The 20,671-nt window shown below is 40.5% G+C and overlaps 1 protein-coding gene across 3 annotated transcripts in view; it reads left to right on the top strand.

Annotated features, from left to right (window-relative positions):
* Positions 1–7,716: 7,716 nt before the first annotated feature.
* calcrl2 (calcitonin receptor-like 2) overlaps positions 7,717–20,671 on the top strand; it is a 65,446-nt gene continuing 52,491 nt past the window's right edge. For 2 of the 3 annotated variants that reach the window (XM_031566787.2, XM_012820761.3), the window contains exons 1-2: positions 7,717–8,052; positions 11,272–11,352. In XM_031566787.2, the coding sequence (XP_031422647.1) occupies positions 11,299–11,352 (54 nt within the window). In that variant the 5' untranslated portion in view covers positions 7,717–8,052; positions 11,272–11,298. Of the gene's footprint in view, positions 8,064–11,271; positions 11,353–20,671 lie in introns of all 3 variants that reach the window. The other variant, XM_031566788.2, reaches the window with a different exon arrangement.

Genomic DNA, 20,671 nt, shown 5'->3' with positions numbered 1-20,671 from the left:
ATTTCTTTCCTCATGTCATCACCCTAATAAATAGCTGACCAGTACCATCTGCTATGCCAAGGCCAGTCTTGTTTCATCACATATATTGTATTGTACAAAAACCCATACATCACAATTCCATTCCCAAGCATGAGGCACATTATTAGTGTGATTGTGTCAGCGTGACGCAATCACAGTACTGTGGCGTGTAGCAGGAGTGATGTATGCGTATTTGCCTGTACTTCCGTGTTGTGCTTGTTAAGTACACTCAGTGTTCACAGTGTAGCATGTTATTGTCTGTACGTTTGGTTTTAGTGTTCTAACTGTGAACCCCACTGTGATGTTCCTTGTGTTTTAGCAACTTTGTCCACCCCAAGTCAGTCTGACGTGTCTGCATGTTTAAGCCCACTCTGGATCAGGGTCTGAATGCTTATGCCTATATATTAACCCTCTGGGGAATGAGGCCTGTCAAGCACCTGTAAGATAGTTTGACATGCCCTGACATTTCCATATTTCATATACATCACATTATGCCTAAATGAATACCTTATGTGCACTCTCTCCTGTTGATCCAATGCTCAGCTAGACAGGCTTTCACTCATCTGTTTAGTTCTGCTTGCACCGACTGCACCAAATAGCCTATTCCAATTCCAAGTAAAAAGGCCATGTAAAAGATACAATTTAAATGGAATTAATGTCAAATACCATAGTTACTTCAGATGAACCTAATACCAGGTGCAATCAAAATGTTCAGAGAAAACGTACCTGGATTCCATTTCCCTGCCATCTACGGCCATCAAGGTGGTCACCTTTTGCTGCAATATACTTTCCCAGTGCCAATACACCTCTCCCAGTGCCAATACACCTCTCCCAGTGTCAATACACTTCTCCCAGTGCCAATACACCTCTCCCAGGGCTCCTGCCAATACACTTTCCCAGTGCCAATACACCTCTCCCAGTGCTCCTGCCAATACACCTCTCCCAGTGCCAATACACCTCTCCCAGGGCTCCTGCCAATACACCTCTCCCAGGGCTCCTGCCAATACACCTCTCCCAGTGCCAATGCACCTCTCCCAGGGCTCCTGCCACGCTTGGAACGCTCCCTGGAAGTCCCGTTCTTCTATGGTGTGCTGGCAGGGTGCCCATAATGCTTACAAGTTTTTTCAGTACGATTGTTGCTCCCCACTACCCATACTCGCCGGATTTGGCTCCCTGCGACTTCTTCCTCTTCCTCAAGATGAAGTTCAAGTTGAAGGGTTGTTATTTTGACACAGTGGAGGAGGTCCAAGGTGTAATATATCTATGTAAAAGATGGATTTAAAGTACAGAGTAGAATGTTGTCATTTGAATTTGATGAGCCTTATAAAATGGTTATGTAATTTGTAGCAAAATAGTACAGTGTTCAGTATTTTTGAGATAAAATATTTTGAGAATGGAGGATGGGGGAGAAGTTGGGAGGAACCAGTACAGATCCACTGAGGTGCACTATTGAAAGTTATTGTGTGACTGGAACATAGAAATGTATTGCAACAGCGACATCTTCTGGCCACTTGTTGGGGCTGAAAAAACGTTTGTCATTCTACAGCTGTTCAAATCCTGAGAATTCTCAAATAACAAATCCTGCTCAGGAGGTGTGAGATTTTGCTGTTCTTATGACATGATATGGGATGGGAAGAAATATGGGCTATTCATCTATGTGTCATTAAAGCAGGCATATTTCATGATAATTCAAGCATATTTAATTAATTTAATGAATTACTTGGCCTGTCTTGTAATTTATTTTCATTCATAAACTGTGACGTATTATTTTAAATTGTAGATTTACGTGGGGTAAGGCACTCCAAATGAAAACGGCTCTGCGTAGGATGCTCCTGTTTCGCTTATAGGTCATATATTCTAACTCTGTTGTTGATTAAACATTCATACCGATGGTCTTCATTTGAGCCTACAGCGTTTTGATCCACAACCTTACTGCTGTTACAACTATAGCTCATCTTCTGCATAAGATTGTAACATGGATATGTTCGCCGTTTTGTTAAATTCTTAACCAACTATATCACAGTACTGTGTAATTCTTCCTCAACTCTCTGAAAGTAGTATGACTCATTTGTAATCGAATTTCACTGCTTCATATTTCTGTAAACTGGCTGAGAACAGAGACCTTAGTTATAATTTTACAAGCGAACTGCTAATGGCAATTTTTTTTACTAAGCATGCAATGCTTCCCAACATCCGTGAATTAAATTAATTAATGAACTAATAAACTGCAAACACAAGAAGCTAAGCATCCAAGACATGGTGTTTCCCTGCTTTGTCTAATATTCATCAATGTCCATCTCTAACGATCACTATATTTATGCAACAGCACAATTAACAGAGGTCACAAAATACATGTGTGCTATGTGGAGCTGGTTGGTGTCACTACGATGGTGAGCTGGCAACAGCACCATTTGGAAGCTGAGTTTGCCTAACGTTAAGCCTCATCCAATGTTTTCATATTGGGACAGCACATCAACCATTATCCATGACTTAAACACCAAATAAGCACAACACCGCAATTAAACAACAATTACATTTTTCACAATATCACAAACAGGTGGGCTTTTTTGGATTAACCGTAACTATCGCTTCACAATCAAGGTAACAAAAATACAATGAATGCTTGTCTTACAATGACACTTGGAGGTAGTAAGATAAACATACAATATGCCTCAGGACATGAATTTGCACCAAAACCACTAAGCTGAGTTCAACCCTATGATGCGCTAGTAGCTGTATTCAATTCAATTTTATTTATATAGCACCATAACAATACAATTGTCTCTAGGCGCTTTACAGAGCCCAGAGCCTGAACCCCCTTAGTGCAAGCACAATGGTAACACGGGCAAGAAAAAACTCCCTGTTAGTCTGGAAGGAACCCATCTGCTTGAGGTCGGCCAGGTGGAGATAGGATGGGGGGATGGGGGGAGGGTTGTGTGGCAGAAGGGGATGGGAAACAACAGGTGTTGTACATATCCTGCATTTAGTAGGTGTACATAATATATATACAGACATCCGGTGGTAAATACATGATACAAGCAAGACCAGTTTAGTGGGTATACACTGTGCTCAAAGGTTTACTGTTACAGGGGTAAGGGGAGTAGGAGCAGAGAAACATGTTGATGGTGGCAATAATATACAGTATATTGTATATTTAATGCTAACATAGGGTATGAGGTAGAGTAAGTGTATGGCAGTGCGGTGGCGGTGGGTGCAATTGGCCGAGCGTTTCTACGGGTAGACCGGGTATCTGTAGGCCACGTCAGGATGCTGACTCCGTCCTCTAGACCAACCTCCACACAACTCATTAATTTGATTCGTTAAACATCTAGTCACCAGACTGGTTTGGGAGACCAAAAATCTGGTCAGCATATCAAAAATCCCTTCCCCATATGAGATCAAACAACCGTGACTTCATGTACACAAAATCTGAAATCAATCTGATAAACTGTTTAGGAACACTATGGCCGAGATCAAATGAAAAAAACACTTTCTGTTGACAGATGGTGGCACTACACCTGAAAGTCACTTTGAGCATGTGAATAACATCATAACTATCATAACCCTAAACTTATCAAGCAATGCATGGTGAAGTTATGACACATTCCCTGCTTGTGTGGCAAGACATACTTGTATACATTCATCACTTCACCATTTCAACAACTTGCAAGACATCACCAATATCTTGCCGTCAAAATCAGCAACCTCTTGACATCCCATATTCCACACCTGACATCCGATGAACCGTCTAGAAGGAGAACATCAAAATGTAACATGTCAAACGCACAAAATCATTTGCTTCCTGTTGGGCGTGGCTAACTAACGCAATGTACATACAAAAGTTGTGTGAGAGCCCCACATTCCTGCCAGAGTTGGGGAATGTAGGTGAAACTATATGCCAGCCACAAGACCTACCAGTGGAAAGCAAGACATTAGCCATGAGTCCATGCTCCCCAGAAACAAAGGGTTTTGACACCATCCCATGAGTCCATGCTCCCCAGAGACAAAGGGTCTTGCAGTAAATAAATGCTTTTGATTGGACATGCGGGTCAACTTAAGGCAAGAGTTAATGCTGCCAACCTCTTCTATTGAGAACTCTACACCTTTAACCTTCACAAGCTATTGCTATGGTAATTTTAATTGTAGTTATATATTTAATTATTAATCAGAGTTCCAAATTGATAGTTTAGTGTATTTTATGAGACTGATTCATGACATGTTGTGTGGCACCCTCATGTGTTTAACTTGTATGGTCTGCTGATTGGGTGAGATCACCAAAGTTGTATTGGTGCTATTGTCAGGATAGTACCAACATTATCTTGGTGGCCCTTGTGAGGAGAGCAATAATATTTCTGCACAATTGCACCCACATTTATTTGGCACTGTCCACAAGGTAAGGTACCTACATTATTCTGTTGCCCGTATGAGGCTGGTACCTATTGTACCTTGTAACTAGATGATCCGACGATCCACTGGCTTACGATGTATCTCCACACATGACTCATCATCATGTAGCATTATATACCGATTATGTCCTGGGTTTATGGAATATCTAATACAATCAAAAGACAATCTGCTGTCTGTGTGGGAGGAGTTGGATTCTTTATCTGGATTCAGGATCAACTGGTCCAATGTTTCACATTTCGCCCTGTTGTCCAGCACTTTCAATATCTTGGGATTCAGATTTTCTCCTATTTGAACCGTATTATAGCATACAACCTCTCAGAAAGTTATGCCTCTTAACCCTGATTTGTGGCATCTGTTCGGAGTGATGCTGCAAGGAAAGTGGAATTTTGCCATCCGGCTCACTTTCGGTTGCTGCAATCTTTGACACGCTGTCAGAGGTGCCGTATTGGATCCAACAAAACAACTATAATGTTCAAGTTCTAGTTCACCTGTTAAATTACTTCCTTACCATCATTCCTTATTCAGAACCCCCTGCCTCTGGGAGAACACTACAACACCTGCTGTGCGGGGCCGGTCTTTCCTACAGGCGACATAGGCAGACTTTTTTGCGCCCCCTTCTATATCTCCAACTAATATTTTGACATTAAAAAAAGAAATCTAACATAAGGGTAAAATTTGTCAAAAATCGAAAGAGGAAGGGGTACGTATCTCCTTGGTGTTGTCAGAACATGCTAGCACATTGAGGCGTATGGTTAGAGTGTGTATATTCAAGCAACTTCGACGAAAGAAATAACGAAGAGGAAAAAGCCATCCATTTGCACAATATATTTCTAATTTAAGAAGAAAAGAAAGGAAGAAGAAGAAGAGAAACGTGCCAAGGAGAAAGGTAAATCCTTAAATCCTGTTCTTAGCCAAGAATGAATCCCAGATAAGAAAACGTTTATGAATGCCAGAATTGCCCCGGGCACTTTAGTGGAGTTAAGAAGAAAAGATGTACCTTATCATTGAAAGCCTTCCTACTCCCTGTCACATAGTTCTTTAAGGATTTTACAGAGCGGGTATATAAAAAATTATATGTCCATTTATTATACATTATACAAAAAAGACATGATTAAAATATTGAGGGCCAGCCAGTCATAAATTACACCAGGGGCGCACAGATAAAGCCAATAGCTAGTGCAACAACACTACAGATATCTTACTCGTTGCATAGCACACCCATTAAGGAAGACAAACACGGCAACTTGTCAACAAGTGAGGAATAATGGTGACTGGTACTGGTGTTGTATTGTCAACTTTAGCGAATGGATTGTATATAATCTTGCTAGTTAGCTAACGCTAGCAAGCCAGGGACGTGTGACGTTCCTTGTTACTGCCATTCAGTCGAAACATCAATGATTTTCCGTTTAAAAAAAATGAATTTTCCGTTTCACATTTTGGTGAATTCCATTTTATTCCGTTTCGGCTAATTTTGTTCACCCTGAGGTAGATTGATGGCTTAAAATAAGTGAATAATATGTGGAACAAGTGACCCAGACCTTCTAAGATTGTTGTTTGCCATCAACAGAACAGAAGACTAAAAAAACATTATTTGCAGGCGATTGGGAAGATGAGATGATTTAAAAAAAATATTTAAATCACCATAACTACATTAAAAGGACATTCAAGGTAGGCAGTTCCAAACTTTAGTACTACTAAACTACAAGTTCCAGTCAGTTTGTTAACATTGCTGTATGACAATAAAATATTTCCCTGTAATTTGCTTTTCCTACTAACGGGTGTTGGCGGTACAGTGGTTAGCGTCACTGCCCTTCAAGCAGTCGATCTGGGCTTGATTCCCATCTTATGCTTATGTAAGTCGCCTTGGATAAAAGTGTCTACTAAATACCAGACCTTTATTAGCCGAAACCATACAATTTAATGTTGTTTTAGATTCACAGTAGTTTTTAATTGTTAACTTAATGCTACTGCAAATCAGTCATACAGTGAATTTACATTTGAGAAAGAATGCACTGAAGAACTGTGTTTGTATCATGCCTTCAGAATTAGTGTATTCCAGTCTTCTTACAACAAAAATAGGCTAGAAATATTGCAACGGTTCAGATCTGCTGACTGATACCTCCACATCTTGTCTAGGGTGCCAGGTTCTGAGTTTGTCATACATCCGTTACAGTTGGCCTTTGTTCCATCTACTGTGCAGTATAGTCCCCAAACCAAGAACTGGCTAACATGTCATGAAATGGAGCCACGTAACTAAGTAACTAAGTTACCCAAGCATCGTAGGTTCTGGATGAAACATATAACAAGCTATCCACAAGGATTAATGGTAGGAGGACAACGTTTTAAGCATCAGTTTAACAATCTCTACTAAGAAAAGCTTTATCAGAATCTCAAATTCTCCATGACAGCTCACAATAGTAAGTGTTCAGTGAAGGATTTATAATCCTTCTAGCTAAGAGCAACATGGCTAAATAAGTGCAGCACTATTATCTGCATAGCTGTACTAACCATAGATAAATATCCAGTTTGTTGACTTTTCAGGATCCAATTGACACAATGACACAGCAATGTTCGGCTGAAGTGCTATCGGTTTGTTGAAACTTAAACTTATTTTTCTGAGATTCTGAGAATGAGAAATTACCGGAAGTACATCAGCACCACCCTGTACATAAAGGGAATTGATATGAAACTTGCTCTGAGTGCATACAGCCAGAGTGAATAATGACACGTTTCCGTGGCAACTCTGGCCTGTTGACCTGCTTGGCCCCCTCATCACTGCGTGCAGCTGTATTTGTAATCTTTTTTTGCCATTTTGCATAAATTAAGCTTGTATATTTTATGTATGCTGATCATTGACTTATGGGCTTCACTGATTCAAGTTAAGTCAAATGAAATGATTATTGAAAATATCTTGCACATGGATGTTTTTAAAGCATGTTTTGATAGCTCAACAAATAAGGCTATTACATATTCAGTCAGCTATTGCCTAGATTAGTATGGTGAAAATACTCCATGGTAAGTAACAAAAATTCTAAGTTGGTCCCCTAGGTTCCTGTTATGTTAATACAGGTTCTGAAAACATTATATGAATGCAAAAAGAAGATTCTAGGTAAAGGTTCTGAATCTGCAAACGTTCTGGGAACGTCGTGTAAAGACCTATGGGGAACGTCCTACAGTAATGGTCCTTGAAATATTCCCAGCTCCTGAAAGTCCCCTAAATAACACTTCCCTAACCTTTCATGAACTCCACAAACACATTGTCTGGGAACGTTCTGAGAGCGTTATAAGGGGAGGTCCTCAGGACGTTCTGGGAACATACAATTTCTTGCATGACAACTAGCACTTTTCTTATGAAGGAATGAAAGCAGGAACGTGACAGTGACTGGATATTCAACTGGGGAGTTAACCACGTTATGTATGCTACCGAACATTTATTATTTCAAAACCCGACCCCTTGTCTGTAGTCTGGAGACGTTTTCATTGTCGCCAACTAGCACAATGTTTGGGTGGGGAAAAAAACCCGACATCACTGGGGATGCCCCGTCCCGTCAACAGTAACCTTGAACTTAAGCCAACTTCCATGAATTCACATCCTGGAAGTGGAGGGACGAACGAGCAATTCCTACAGTGAGTTTTCTGTAGGTTGATATCAGACAATTTACCTATTTCCCAATATACGCTTTGTTCAAAATGCGGAAGTTTGTATGCGTATGCCTTGCGACCCATGTGCTTGTTTTAAGATCAATTGATTGTCTTAGTAATCAGCTCGTTGTCATCGAAGCTTGGCAGTTGTCATTAACCGCATCTGTTTGGAAGCAACAACGAATGTCATTTCGTAGATAGCCTAAGTGTCATGTTGCAGGCTAACTTATAAAAAGCATATAGACTATAAAGAAAACAAAAGCCCCTTCCTTTTTAATGGGAATGTATGCGTCTGGGCAACTTAACTGATTTCAGAGTCTGTGAAAGTTTTATTAACGAAAGTCTATAGCATAGACCTACGGTTAAATGGAAAAATAGACGAGCCCAAACCAAATTGATTTACGATGGTGAATACTTAGATCTGAATAAACGTAAACCTATTGCCGACCTTTATAGACTAAACCCCCTGCTAAGAAACTGTAGAAACGGAAATTCTGATGGTCTCAGTGGTCGTAATGGCATTTGTATTGGTTTTAATGGACACTAAAATGTTCAGTGGAAGCCAACATAAATAGCCCTGTGCGAACCATTAAATCTTGATGAGTCCCAAAACACAGCTTGTCATGGTATTTGTAGTGGAAACCTTCACACTCTAAAGAATTATCCTATAAAGGCTCATACAATGGCTCTCGGCTATTAATGCTACATGGACTAAAATGTTGTTAAACTGGACTGAAATGGATGTAACAAAATTCTGGAAAAATATCACTGTTGCTGTTGGCAAAATGGCAGGATTTCTGTATGTGGCAAAATAACATATTTCAAATGCATGATGAGAAGCAAGTTGTTGAAATGGTTGCGGGTGGACCATACCATACTAAAAACAGCACAGACCAGCATTAGTCTATTTTTTTCTGCTCCAAGTTTTTGTTTGTTTGTTTTGTTGTTTTAAACTCAATTGTATGGTGATCTTTGGCCAGAAAACAAAAATATGAAATATATGAAAAATACGAAAGCACAACATATGCTTACATGTTCTCAGTAAAAGTACATAGTGATGAACCTGAGCAACTAGTTGCAATGCCAGTTGTGTTACCACTCCTTAATTGACATGAACATGTAGACTATCATAAATATGGATTAGAAGATGTTACAGAAAGTAATTACCACAAATGTAGCCCAAAGATATACAGTGCCTTGCAAAATATTCAAACTCCTGAAAGTCTAACAAGTCAGTGTACCACCAACATTATTTTGAAGCTGTTATTTTAAGGTAAGATTGTTACATAATGTTGCTTTACGTATTTTAGTGTAACAGTAGCAGCTTTGCACATTGTAATGCAGTGTTTTTCCCCCATTTATATAGTTCTTTATCGGTTCTTCTTCTAGGTTGGTGGGATGGTGCTCTGAGACTGTAATGTAATTGTAGAATATTCATTTGAGTGTTTTTGAGCCACTCCAGTGTTGCTTTAGCCTTGGGTAATTGGCCCGCTGGTAGGTCAAGTATGTGTTATACAATAGACTGCAACAGGTTTACTTGCAATGTTGTGTAGAATTGATTTCCATTGATTCTAACTTAATTTATAAAAAGGTTCCTAGAGATGAGTAATATCCAGTGCTACCACTGCCATATTTAAAAGTGGTTTAATTAAATATTTGTACAGTAAATATGAGGGGCAATATGCTAAATAGGCTGAGGGGAGGGTGAATTGAGTTACACAGATGAAGACAGGATTATTATTGCAACTAAATATTTCAACAAAGCAAGAGAAGACTAACGTGGCAGTAATTAGTTGATATCACTTTTTTTTTTTACACTTTTTTTTATAGTTTTATCACACAGATACAGAAGAACAGAAACAGAAAAGTAAACAAACAAACAAATGGACATGCACATCGGTTCATTTAACTTTAACTGTGATAATATCCAGCTATATTGTAAATGTGAAGCAAACATCGTATGATGCCCAGGACAGGCAGGACAAATGTGGCCGGGGGGGAGTGAGCAAACAGCAGAATTGTGAAAAACTGGAGGGACAGTTGTAAGGATCAAGTCAAGGCCAAACATGAATATACTAGATTTATTTATTGGGTATATACATTTACAAATCCCCCTGTACCTATAGGTGCCAGTGGGGTGTGGACACACCAGGATTGCTGATAACACCATATGTGTGAGGCTTGTTGTAAACAATGCAAAGACCTTTGTTTTGAGAATAGAGAGAAGTCCTCTGTTAGACTGCCTTTTGACATACTGGTTGAACTTTGGAGATCTGGGTGCCCATTCAGTAGATTGCATCATGCAATGGTGTAGCTGCAGTAATGTTTGCATGGTGGTTGCATGTTTACATTTCCAATAGACTGTTGGGGTTCCTAGGCTTGGATTGTCCACTTTATGACTTCTCTTCTGCGTCTGGAGACCTGGCTATGATCCAGCTCTGAAAAGCTATTTTTGGAGCCAACCCTGGGAAAACAACAGTGTCTAAATGTAACCCCTGTCAAGAAGACAGTTTCATAAACATAGGCATATTCATGGGCACGCTTCGGCTTGCTGCAGTAGGCTGTGTTCTTTGCTGTACTGTGGGACCACAAGTTCAGCGTTCAAAGTCCCCTCGTGCCTGGTAGGCCTCGGAATTATAGTTAGGGAAGATTAGTTGAGCTTGACAGGCAAATGGGATAGATCTTTGTGTTAAATATACAATGTCTTTTGAGATTGGCACTTAACGATCATACCCTCCATTTTCCTGGGGGAGAAGAGAGGGCCTAAACGCGATAAAAAAAAATACCGGATCCAAAAATGTTTCCGGATTCAGGCATTCCAGGTTCCGTATGGACGTGGCACTAGTTAATCTCTTATTAAATCACTAGTGGCTGTCCTGATCAAGTTCATCTCTGATCAGATCAAAAGTTAATGGTGTGAAAACCACCAAGTTGAGCCACTATAAAAAAATAACTTATATGTTCTCTGTCACATAAGGTGCAGTAAAAAGTAGTTCACTATGTTTTTGCTGTTATTTTGGGCATTTTTATAGTGTTTTAACGGTATTGAGATGTAGTATGTATTAACACACATGACAATTGTTTTTGTTCACCTTTCTACAGTTACCTGGCAAATATTAACTTATGGAACAAAAATTATATTAATGTTGATTTTTTTGAACTGCTCTGTAGTGAATATAACCAAATCATTGTCTCCTATTTCAGTTTAACCAGCCTGTATCTGACATCATCATGAAAAGGGGCACACTGTCTTTCCTCATCTTCACACTGACCCAGGTTATTGAGGTAAGGTACGAACATGAAGAGAACAGTTGGGTTTGTTACAATGAAATCAGGGCCGTAACCAGGTTTTGAAAAATAGTGGGGTTGAGAATTTAACGAAAATTACACCTACAAATGCAACCCTATAAACTATACATTAGCGTACATATAAACCCGTTGTCAGAAAGATGTGTAAAAAAAGTTGTTACTTGAGATTAACATCCTTTGTTGTGTAGACTGCATGCCTGCAGTTTCATCAGTTCTTGGCTGTGAAGGGTTGTCAAGCGATTAATAGAAATCAAATGAATTACATGATTTGTGATTAATGCATCTAAATTGATCACACATATCAATTTAAAAATCGAAGACGGCAAGTTTAATTTGCTTCTGGCAGCGTCTTCGATTTTTTATTTTTTATTTGCTTCTCACAGCAAATTGATATGTTCGATCAATTTAGATTGATGTGAATTGACAAAGTAAATAAGCCTTGGCAGTTTGATGTTCACCACATTAATGGCAAACAACAGATACTTCTGGAGAACATATTTTCTTTATTCCATCTCATAGTTTGCCTAAAACCAGTGAGTTCAGTCATTTAGGTAATTTCAGATAACACCAAATACAGTAAGCACTGATCAAATCTTGCTAGCTTGCGAATTGTCACCAAATGTCACCAAACAACATGTGCCATGGTCAAATGAAATGTTTTTTATATAGTATAGTTGAATATAACAATGTTTGTTACGATTGTGGTTAGAAATATTACAAATTACCTTCAGGTATTTTCAGATTCAGTGTTTTTTTATGCATCATTTTTTCTATAATTAATTAATCGGATTAATCGAAATTAACACATTTTGACCATCCTAATTAGGGTTGGGTACCGAGAACCGGTACCAATATGGAACCGGTTCCAATACAACCGGTACCTACCCGGACCGAAATGCAACGCAGATTTCGGTGCTTCATTTTGGTGCCTGAGCCAATTGAAAACGGTTGCTAGGCAGATTCCGCGGGGCACATGTAAAACTGCCCCAGCTCCCAATGTAAACTTTGTCCTGTGTCGCTCACGCTCATTGGTGTTTTCATAGCAACAGTCTTATGACAGTGAAGAGCATGCAGCATTTCACAGAGCAAGCACAAACAGAACTAGCCATCAACCTTTTAACAGAGAAAATCCCGAAAGGTAAACGGTCAAAAGCGTGGCTGTATTTCGCACCAAAATATTCAAACATCGCGACGTGCAGCAAATGCAACAAAACAATTGCGTGAAAAGAGTGGAGAGAAGGCAAAGAGTCAACGGCAGATCAGCAACCGAAGACTAAAAAATAAACGGAGATGACAGCTATACTTAACCTACGGTAGTCTCTTAAAGGGGCAGTACACATTTTCTCGTACTCAGTGTGTTCAAGTAACAAGATTAACTATAAACAAGATAGAAAAGATAGGTATAAACAAATCATAAAATGGTAAAATTTCATGAAATAAATGCAAACAAAATAATACATTTTTGACTCCAAAGGCAAATATGCTCATATTTTTGCAAAAGAAGTTTGAAGCTGTTTTTTGTATTTATTTATATTTATTTAAGTATACTATAAACTGTTGTTTACAGTTAATATAATGTTCATAGTTTGAAGTTAAAAAGTTTGAAGCCAAGTGTTTTGTATGTATTTATATTTATAATATACTTTAAACAGTTAATATATTGTTCAATTTGAAGAAAAAAAATTGAATTGAACAAAAGAATTGCTTGAAGTATTGAAGCTGTAGTGTGTGTACAGAGTGTGTGTGTGTGTGTGTGTGTGTTTTGTATTTATTTGTATTTATTTAAGTATAGTCTAAACTTTTGTTAACAGTTCATATATTATTTAAGTTTTAAGTTAAAAGGTGTTTTGTATTTATTTATATATATAATCTACTTTAAACAGTTCATATATTTGGCAATAAAGCCTTTCTTAAATGTCGTCAATCGTAAAATTTTTTTTATTTTTTATAAAAGTATCGGTTCCGGCACCGTTTAGGCACCGGTATCGTTTTAAAAGTATCGGTTATGTACCGGTATCGGATAAAAACCAAACGATACCCATCCCTAATCCTAATATCAGTGTTGTGAAAGTTCACACCTCTCATGAACTAGTTCAAAGTTCAGTTCATACAAGTAAACATGAATAGTTCACGTTCATAGTTCACCATTTAAATTCTGAACTAGTTCATAGTTCAGTTCATTTCATAGTTTTAAGGTCGAAAGTGAGAATGAAAGACTTTATCCATCACTACCCCTTGCCTTAAACTGTACTTCATATGTATCAATTCCTAAAAGAAATGTTTTTATTTTTATTTGTTTTAATTATTGTTAATTTTGCCTGTTTATTTATTCATACCCTGCCAACAAAGGCACAACAAATCATAGTGCTATGCCTTGCTATGAAACCAATGATTAGGCTAGACCTTAAATTCCATCTTTTGGGGGGGGGGGGGGGGGGGGTTCAGCGCAGGAGGACACAATTTGCACAGAAAGGTGAGATTTTGACTGTGTGTAAAAATCCCGCAAATAATAATAAGGTGCATCGGATGTAGTCGCTGAGTCTGCGTCTCTGCTTTCACTTGCCATTTTTATACGAGACCGAGAGCTGTTGTCTTGGAATACGTTGCTTGTTTGGTCTACATGTGTGTGCGATGAATCATGGGTAACGTAGTGCGAAGTCGAGTTAGTTGGTTTAGGTTAGGCTACATCGGGGACATTTATGGGCACTGAGCAACGACATAGTGCAAGCATTTGATTTAGACAGCGTCTCTCCTCAGGAGAAGGAAAACATTCCGAAACGTTTTAGCTAGACCTCAGATAATATGAACGTGTTCACCGTTCAAATTCATTATTTGTCATTAAGTTGCGTTCAGTTCATCGTTCTCATAAAAATGAACGTGTTCAATGAACGCGTTCTTTTGAACTCGTTCATGCACAACTAAAATACTAAAATACAGCTCAGCAAGCTGTCGCAACAAGAATACTCTCCCACTTCATTCGCCCTCTGGAAGCTCGTCATGTCTTATTTGTTAGCCCTGTAATGGACATGAGACCTAAAGGGTTATCAGGCCAAAAACCATTGTGGGATGCAAGCATTCTGGTTGTTTATTTGTCCCAGCCATTTCAAGGCTCTGTGGTCCATTTCCAAATAAAGAACAAAACTTTGCCTCAAGAGAGCAGAATGTTGACACATATGAGTGTGTGTGTGTGTGTGTGTGTGTGTGTTGAGGGTGACGCTTGGCTCGTTTCAATCCTTCACCTCCTGTGGTCTTCTTCATGTGATTCAACTATACTAAAGACCAGGGTAGACTGTCTGAACCGTTTGTGTCCTTGTGTTATAGACCTAATGGGAGCCATTTGAGGTAGCTGAGATGGCCAGTCCTGGGAGATGTGGGATTTCACTTCACTTCACTTTCACTTGTGGGATTTGAGACTTCAAAGCCAGAGGCGGGGAGGGGCTGCAGGCACACTAGTATCTGTTACAGCAGCAGTTTGTATAGACTTAAGGCTCTTATATGGTACACCGACTCCGTTACGGATGGGCGGGCGGACGAATTGGACGGACTAATATGCATTTTTGTTGCCTTTATGGTTCTCCGAAGGCTGTGGGTGCTGAAAACAATTCACCGCCAGAACATTAGGTGGAGCAGCGTTTTTTTGTCGAAGACAAGTTACTCTATGACGTCTTTGTGTGTTAGAAGTCGTAGGTTGTTTATCTCCCGTAACTTTGGGTAAGTGCAGCAGGTGTAGTCAAATGGGTCTTAGAGACTGATAGGAATTATTTCTATATCCCAAAGGTATCGGAGACTCAGTCAGATTGTGATGAAAAACCAAATCCAGGTTTATTCTTTCAGTGGCGCGCACCAAAGGAGGAAAGAGAGTTAGATTTCACTGTGTGTTCCACCTAAATCTCCTTCACTGAGTGTCTTTTGGGAAAGCACAGAATTTAAGCTGTGTGCATGCCAGGGGGGGTGGATCCCTAAATGCTAATTATTATATGTCTCTAGTCAGGGGGGGAAGCTGTGAGGGCTTCTCACACCTCATGTAGGCCAGGAACACAATACACATGAGAAGTTTTTACAACTCATGAAATCCAAAGAACACTAAAATGACCACTAGGTCAGATATATTGAATTATTGACTATGGAATATATTTATTAAACTAACTATCAAATGTCGGTCCCTTCATTCCCCCTTTTCAAGACTTAAGGTCTTGGACATAAATCTTTGTTTTTAAGATCAGAATAAACGCTTGCTTAAGTTTTGGGTGAACACAGTCAGTTTTTCTTCTCTCTCTCTCTTTCTCCCAAAAGGTGCGCATTCTCTCGCGAGGTAAGGCGAAACCTTTTTCTCATCAGGGTGCCTCACACCTGTTTGCCAATTTTTGGTGGGCCCCCCTGATGTTTTTAAGGGGAAATTCCTTACCGACGTCAAATCAAAATGACCGCCCTCTCCAGCCGCGAGAGCCGACAAATGTAAGCAGAGAAATAATTACATGTACAGTACAGGGTAGCCATTCGGAAACATGAAGTTACAAACAGTGGGAACACAGAACAAATTAGCTATACATGAAGATGAACTCAAACAAAATGAAATAACTCGGATTACACAATCGTCTTATCAAGTTTTTCAGAAACGTATTCTAAACTCTCCTGCTGTGTACGTGCAGGCTTTGGAGATTGATGCATGAGCTGACAGATCATAGGCGAGCAATAACAGCAACAATACATGAGGGCAAAGACGGCCATTATTATGATGGCAATTGCTCCTAAAGACAGAAAAATGTAACGAGTCCAGCCTCCCAGAGAATTCATAAAGTTTTCCACACCCTGTTGAAATGAATTGGAAAGTAGTCCCTGATTTGCATGGATGTTTTTGTTGGCTTGTTTCACAATTTGGTCCAAATCGTCGACGGAACTGGTCGCATCAGATATATAAATACAGCATTCTTTGCCAATTATTTTACAAGTACCACCCTGTGAAGCGAACAGGAGATCTAAAGCCATACGATTTTGTAGTGCTAATTCGCGAGTGGCTGTTAATTCCGTTTGTATAGCCTGAATCGTTTTGAGGGTTTGATTAGATGTTTGTTTCGAAAGCTTGCCTAATGGCTGCTGCGTCTTTTTGTAAATTTCTTATACCCAGGGGAGCGAGAATAACCCCAATCCACTGTTCTACCTCTCCGACCTCTCGCTTACGATGGTGGTGTGTGGACGTTTGAGATTGGAGAATATCGTGAATAGTGATTTTGTCTACTACACGTGAAGGAGGGATCAAATGAGCTAGATAACATATCCCTGAGGCATTAACTGGAATGACAGTGTACGCAGACTTGCCGCATGCAAAAGCAGACCACTTAGGTGCCACAAGGGGTGTGCTTGTTACTCTGACAGTTACCGTATGATTGCAATGTGAAGTTCCGAGCTTTGTTCCGGTTCCTAGAAAAGACAGGCAGACTAGCGAATTCACTGTGACTGCAGGCATGGGTACCACAACACGGGGGTCGTTCCCTCTCGGACACACAGTTTGGCTAGGATTAACGCATTTCCCCCCACACTTTTGGCTAATGAGCTGAACGTCACGTTCCCCTGTGGGTTTAATAGCTTCCTGTGTTTGCCAATCGCATTGCCAAGGTCCGGTTGGTGTGTTATAGATGAACACGCCAAAGTAATCGTTCCCTTTGTAGTCTATGTGGTATCTATGTGTCCATTCAGTTAATCGAATCTTGTCTGGAGTCCACTGACATGGCAAGGTTTTGTTATGTCTGCAAAGCAATTCTAAAGCTTTACTAGCACTAACAGCTCGTACCATACTAGGTCTATCAGTTACTAAATCCAGACGAAGACTTTTGTTTGAACATATAGGGCTCCAAGAGAAATTTCCCACCGCTGCGATTGCACCCATATCTTACTGTCTCAGTAAATTTTTTCGAGCACAATTTTTAAAAGATAACCAATCGTCCATCCCATAAGGGGTAGCAAGCATTGGCCATCCACGTCCGTCTACAGGCATCAGATGACAACATAGCAGTCTGATTTGTTCATTTTTAACGCTACATTTTTAGACATTACCAGAGCCAGGTTCTCACTATCCTGAGGGTTGATGGAAGGCAATATGGGTTGCTGGGAGGCTAGTTTAGTCACGACAGACAACATCATAACATGGATTAACAACATTTTGACGAATTTTCCTTTTCTGGATACCAAGTATAACATGAACATGTAACAGGAATGTGGAAATGTAGCTGGTACAGTCTTTTTAGCGTTGTTTGTGATGCGGCCGTTCTCTGTAGGATCCTTCCCACAATGTTGAGTGTGTGTGCGTGTGTGTGTGTTTTCCTATGCTACAAAGGGACAGGGTCGACTTCCTGAACCTTGGAAATCTTGCGTTTTGGGGTTTATTATGCCCGTCGCAAGATTTGCTTCTGCTATAGTATTCCGTTTGATTGAAGTGTTAATATCCAGGCTCGTTGGGAGGGTGTGGCAATTATTCCAGAAATTGCAGAGGTCCCGTAGAGTTGAAAGGTGTCGATGGAGTTGATGGTGATTGAATTAGCGCTGTCTTGGTTTCAAACGGTCGTGCTCCACCCCCTTTCGACAACGTGGCGAGTTGTATCAGTTTTGTCTTTCGAAGTGTGAGGTCCGGAGGAGAACCTCCAGGTGACCGTCAGCTGTTTTGATTCTGAAAGAGATCTTAACAAAACAATTAATCTTATGCAAAAGGTTTAATTTGTTGATAAATGAGCCCAACGATGTCGACCATTTCCTAATGACAGGAAGCACGAAGTTTTCTGTTAACATAATTAACACATAAGGTCCCTTCCATGCAGACTGCAGTGGCGCTTGGGTGCCAAATTTTTTTAGCATTACCTTTTGTCCTTCTTGATACATCCTGCGCCCTGTGGCAACTTCCGTGTGATCTTTTTTATCTTGTCTAATTCTTGCCAATAATTGTTTGTCACGTAATACTTTAGAAAGGGTCTGGCAGTAGGCCTCTAAGGCTACTCTGTGACTGTCCAGACCAACTTCATCAGTAAGTATAGGGTCATTTGGTAGAATCAGATTTCTCCCAAAAAGGAGTTCAGCCGGGCTAAGCCCTGTCGTTCTGTTGGGTGTGTTATGCTGCATTAGTAACACAACAGGCAAATGTGCTGTCCATTTCCCTCCGTGTTGTTCTAATCGGGCTTTTAGGCCTGATTTGAGAACTCTGTTATGACTTTCAACATACCCTGAGCTTTGAGGTCGGTAAGGAATATGTAGTTTTTGGTGTATTCCCATATTTTTCAAAATGGTTTTCAACACTCGTCCTGTAAAATGTGAGCCTTGGTCACTGTCTATCTGGAGAGGAAATCCCCATCGGGGCAAGATATGTGTGTATAACGCCTTTGCCACAGCATCTGCCGTAGCTCTCCGGCATGGAAATCCTTCCACCCACCGACTAAATCTGTCAATACACACAAGCAAGTATTCATATCCCTCAGACTTGGGCAGTGGTCCCACAAAATCTATTTGTAAATGGGTAAATGGTCTAGTTGGTCTTTCATCATGTCCCATAATGATTTGTTTTTGTGAGTATATGGTGCTGTCTTTGGCACAGTGGATACAAGTTTTTACAACCTGTTCCATTTCAGTCACTAAGTCAAAAACATACCAGTGTACCTTCACCAAAGAACATGTGGTGGACACCCCTGTGTGGGCCAATTGGTGGTAGTCTCGTAGTAGTATAGGTACGAGTGGAGTTGGCATCACCACCTTTTCGTCCATTATCCATAAGCCTGTTTTTGAAAAAGCACATTCTGTAGTCATCATTTTATCAAAATAGTCATTAGTAGTGGGATACGCTTTTTGTAAATCTTGCAAACTGATAAGTTCTGTGCAAGAAAATGCAGCTATGTGTTGCGTTGACTTATCTCCCATGACACCTCTTGAGTGTCTGTCTGTTCTGCTGCTTTTTAGCAGCTTTGTCCGCAAGATCGTTACCTTGAGCCAGGGCGTCCTTTGTTTGTTCACTGTGTCCTGTGATTTTAATGACAGAACACTTTAGAAGGTGTTAAGTGGGTCAGTGTTTCAGAGAGTGTGATAATCTCAGCTTTATGAGCAATGGGGGCTCCAGCCGCAGTTGTGAAGTTACGGCTTTTCCATACAGGACCCCAAGTGTGAGTGGAATGGTATGCGTTAAGCGCTGTCTGTGAAGATATTGACAGGCACATTAGAATGTAAAGCGAGTTGCAAGGCATTTGTTACAGCAACGAGTTCTGCCACCTGGGCTCCCCCTTTGTAGAGCTTTCCCGCCCGCAAAACTTTTCCATCCCCCACAGCAGCCCATCCAGTCAATCTCTCACCATCTCTCATGAATGAACTGCCATCAACAAACACAGCTCGGCCGTCTGGAATGGGCTCCGTTCCCACAAAGATCTCTGCATTGTCTAGCATTTCGTGATCACAGTCATGTTGCTCACCATCAGTGGGGGTTAGTGCATTTTTAAATAGCAGGGCATCGTCAGTGGTTATAGAGACGCGTGGGTCAAACAGACTTGTTTCCCATCTACCCCTTCGTTGTGGTGAAATGGTTTGAATGTGCTTTCACCCAACAGTTTGACAAAACGGTGCTGCGTATGCAAGACCACTGTGCCAAAACCTGTGTATGGCTCAGATGCTTTAAGAGCCCAATCAAAACAATCAAGAGTTTGTATGCATGTAGGCTGCCCTTGGAGAGCAGGAGGTGTTTTGCAAGAGAAATACCCTATGGGTCTGTAAGGCTTTTGGTGTCGGGCTGACAGTTGGCATAAGATTGATGAGTATTGGGTATTAGATGGATATGCCCACAAGTGGAAAGGCTGGTCAGGGTCAGGGTGTGCTAACACAGGGGAGGAAGCCATAGCCTGTTTCAACAACATGAATGCTTCATCAGCTTCTGTTGACCACTCAATCTTAGCGCTACCTGGCAAGCCCCCCTTCATTAAATGTACAAGGGGGCGTGAGATGTCAGCAAAATCTGGAATGTGTACACGGATGTAGTTAAACATACCCATTACTTCTCGTACACCTGTAATTGTAGTGGGGCGGGGAGAGCCAAGACTGCCTTGACTCTCTCGGGGATGATCCGTCTACCAGATCTCCCCGACTCTCTGTCCCATATATGTGACTTCCGAAACAGCACACTGGGCCTTTTTGGCATTCAGCAGCAGACCATTTTCCTGCAAAGCTTCACATAACTGGGTTAGGACACACAGATGTTCCTAGGAGAGTTACTAGCAAGGAGAATGTCGTCACAATACTGAAGGATAATGGATGAGGAGGAGAGACCAGACTGCAC

The sequence above is a fragment of the Clupea harengus genome, chromosome 4, assembly GCF_900700415.2.
Source record: "Clupea harengus chromosome 4, Ch_v2.0.2, whole genome shotgun sequence".
Classification (NCBI taxonomy): domain Eukaryota; kingdom Metazoa; phylum Chordata; class Actinopteri; order Clupeiformes; family Clupeidae; genus Clupea; species Clupea harengus.
This window is presented reverse-complemented; position numbering and strand designations above follow the sequence as displayed.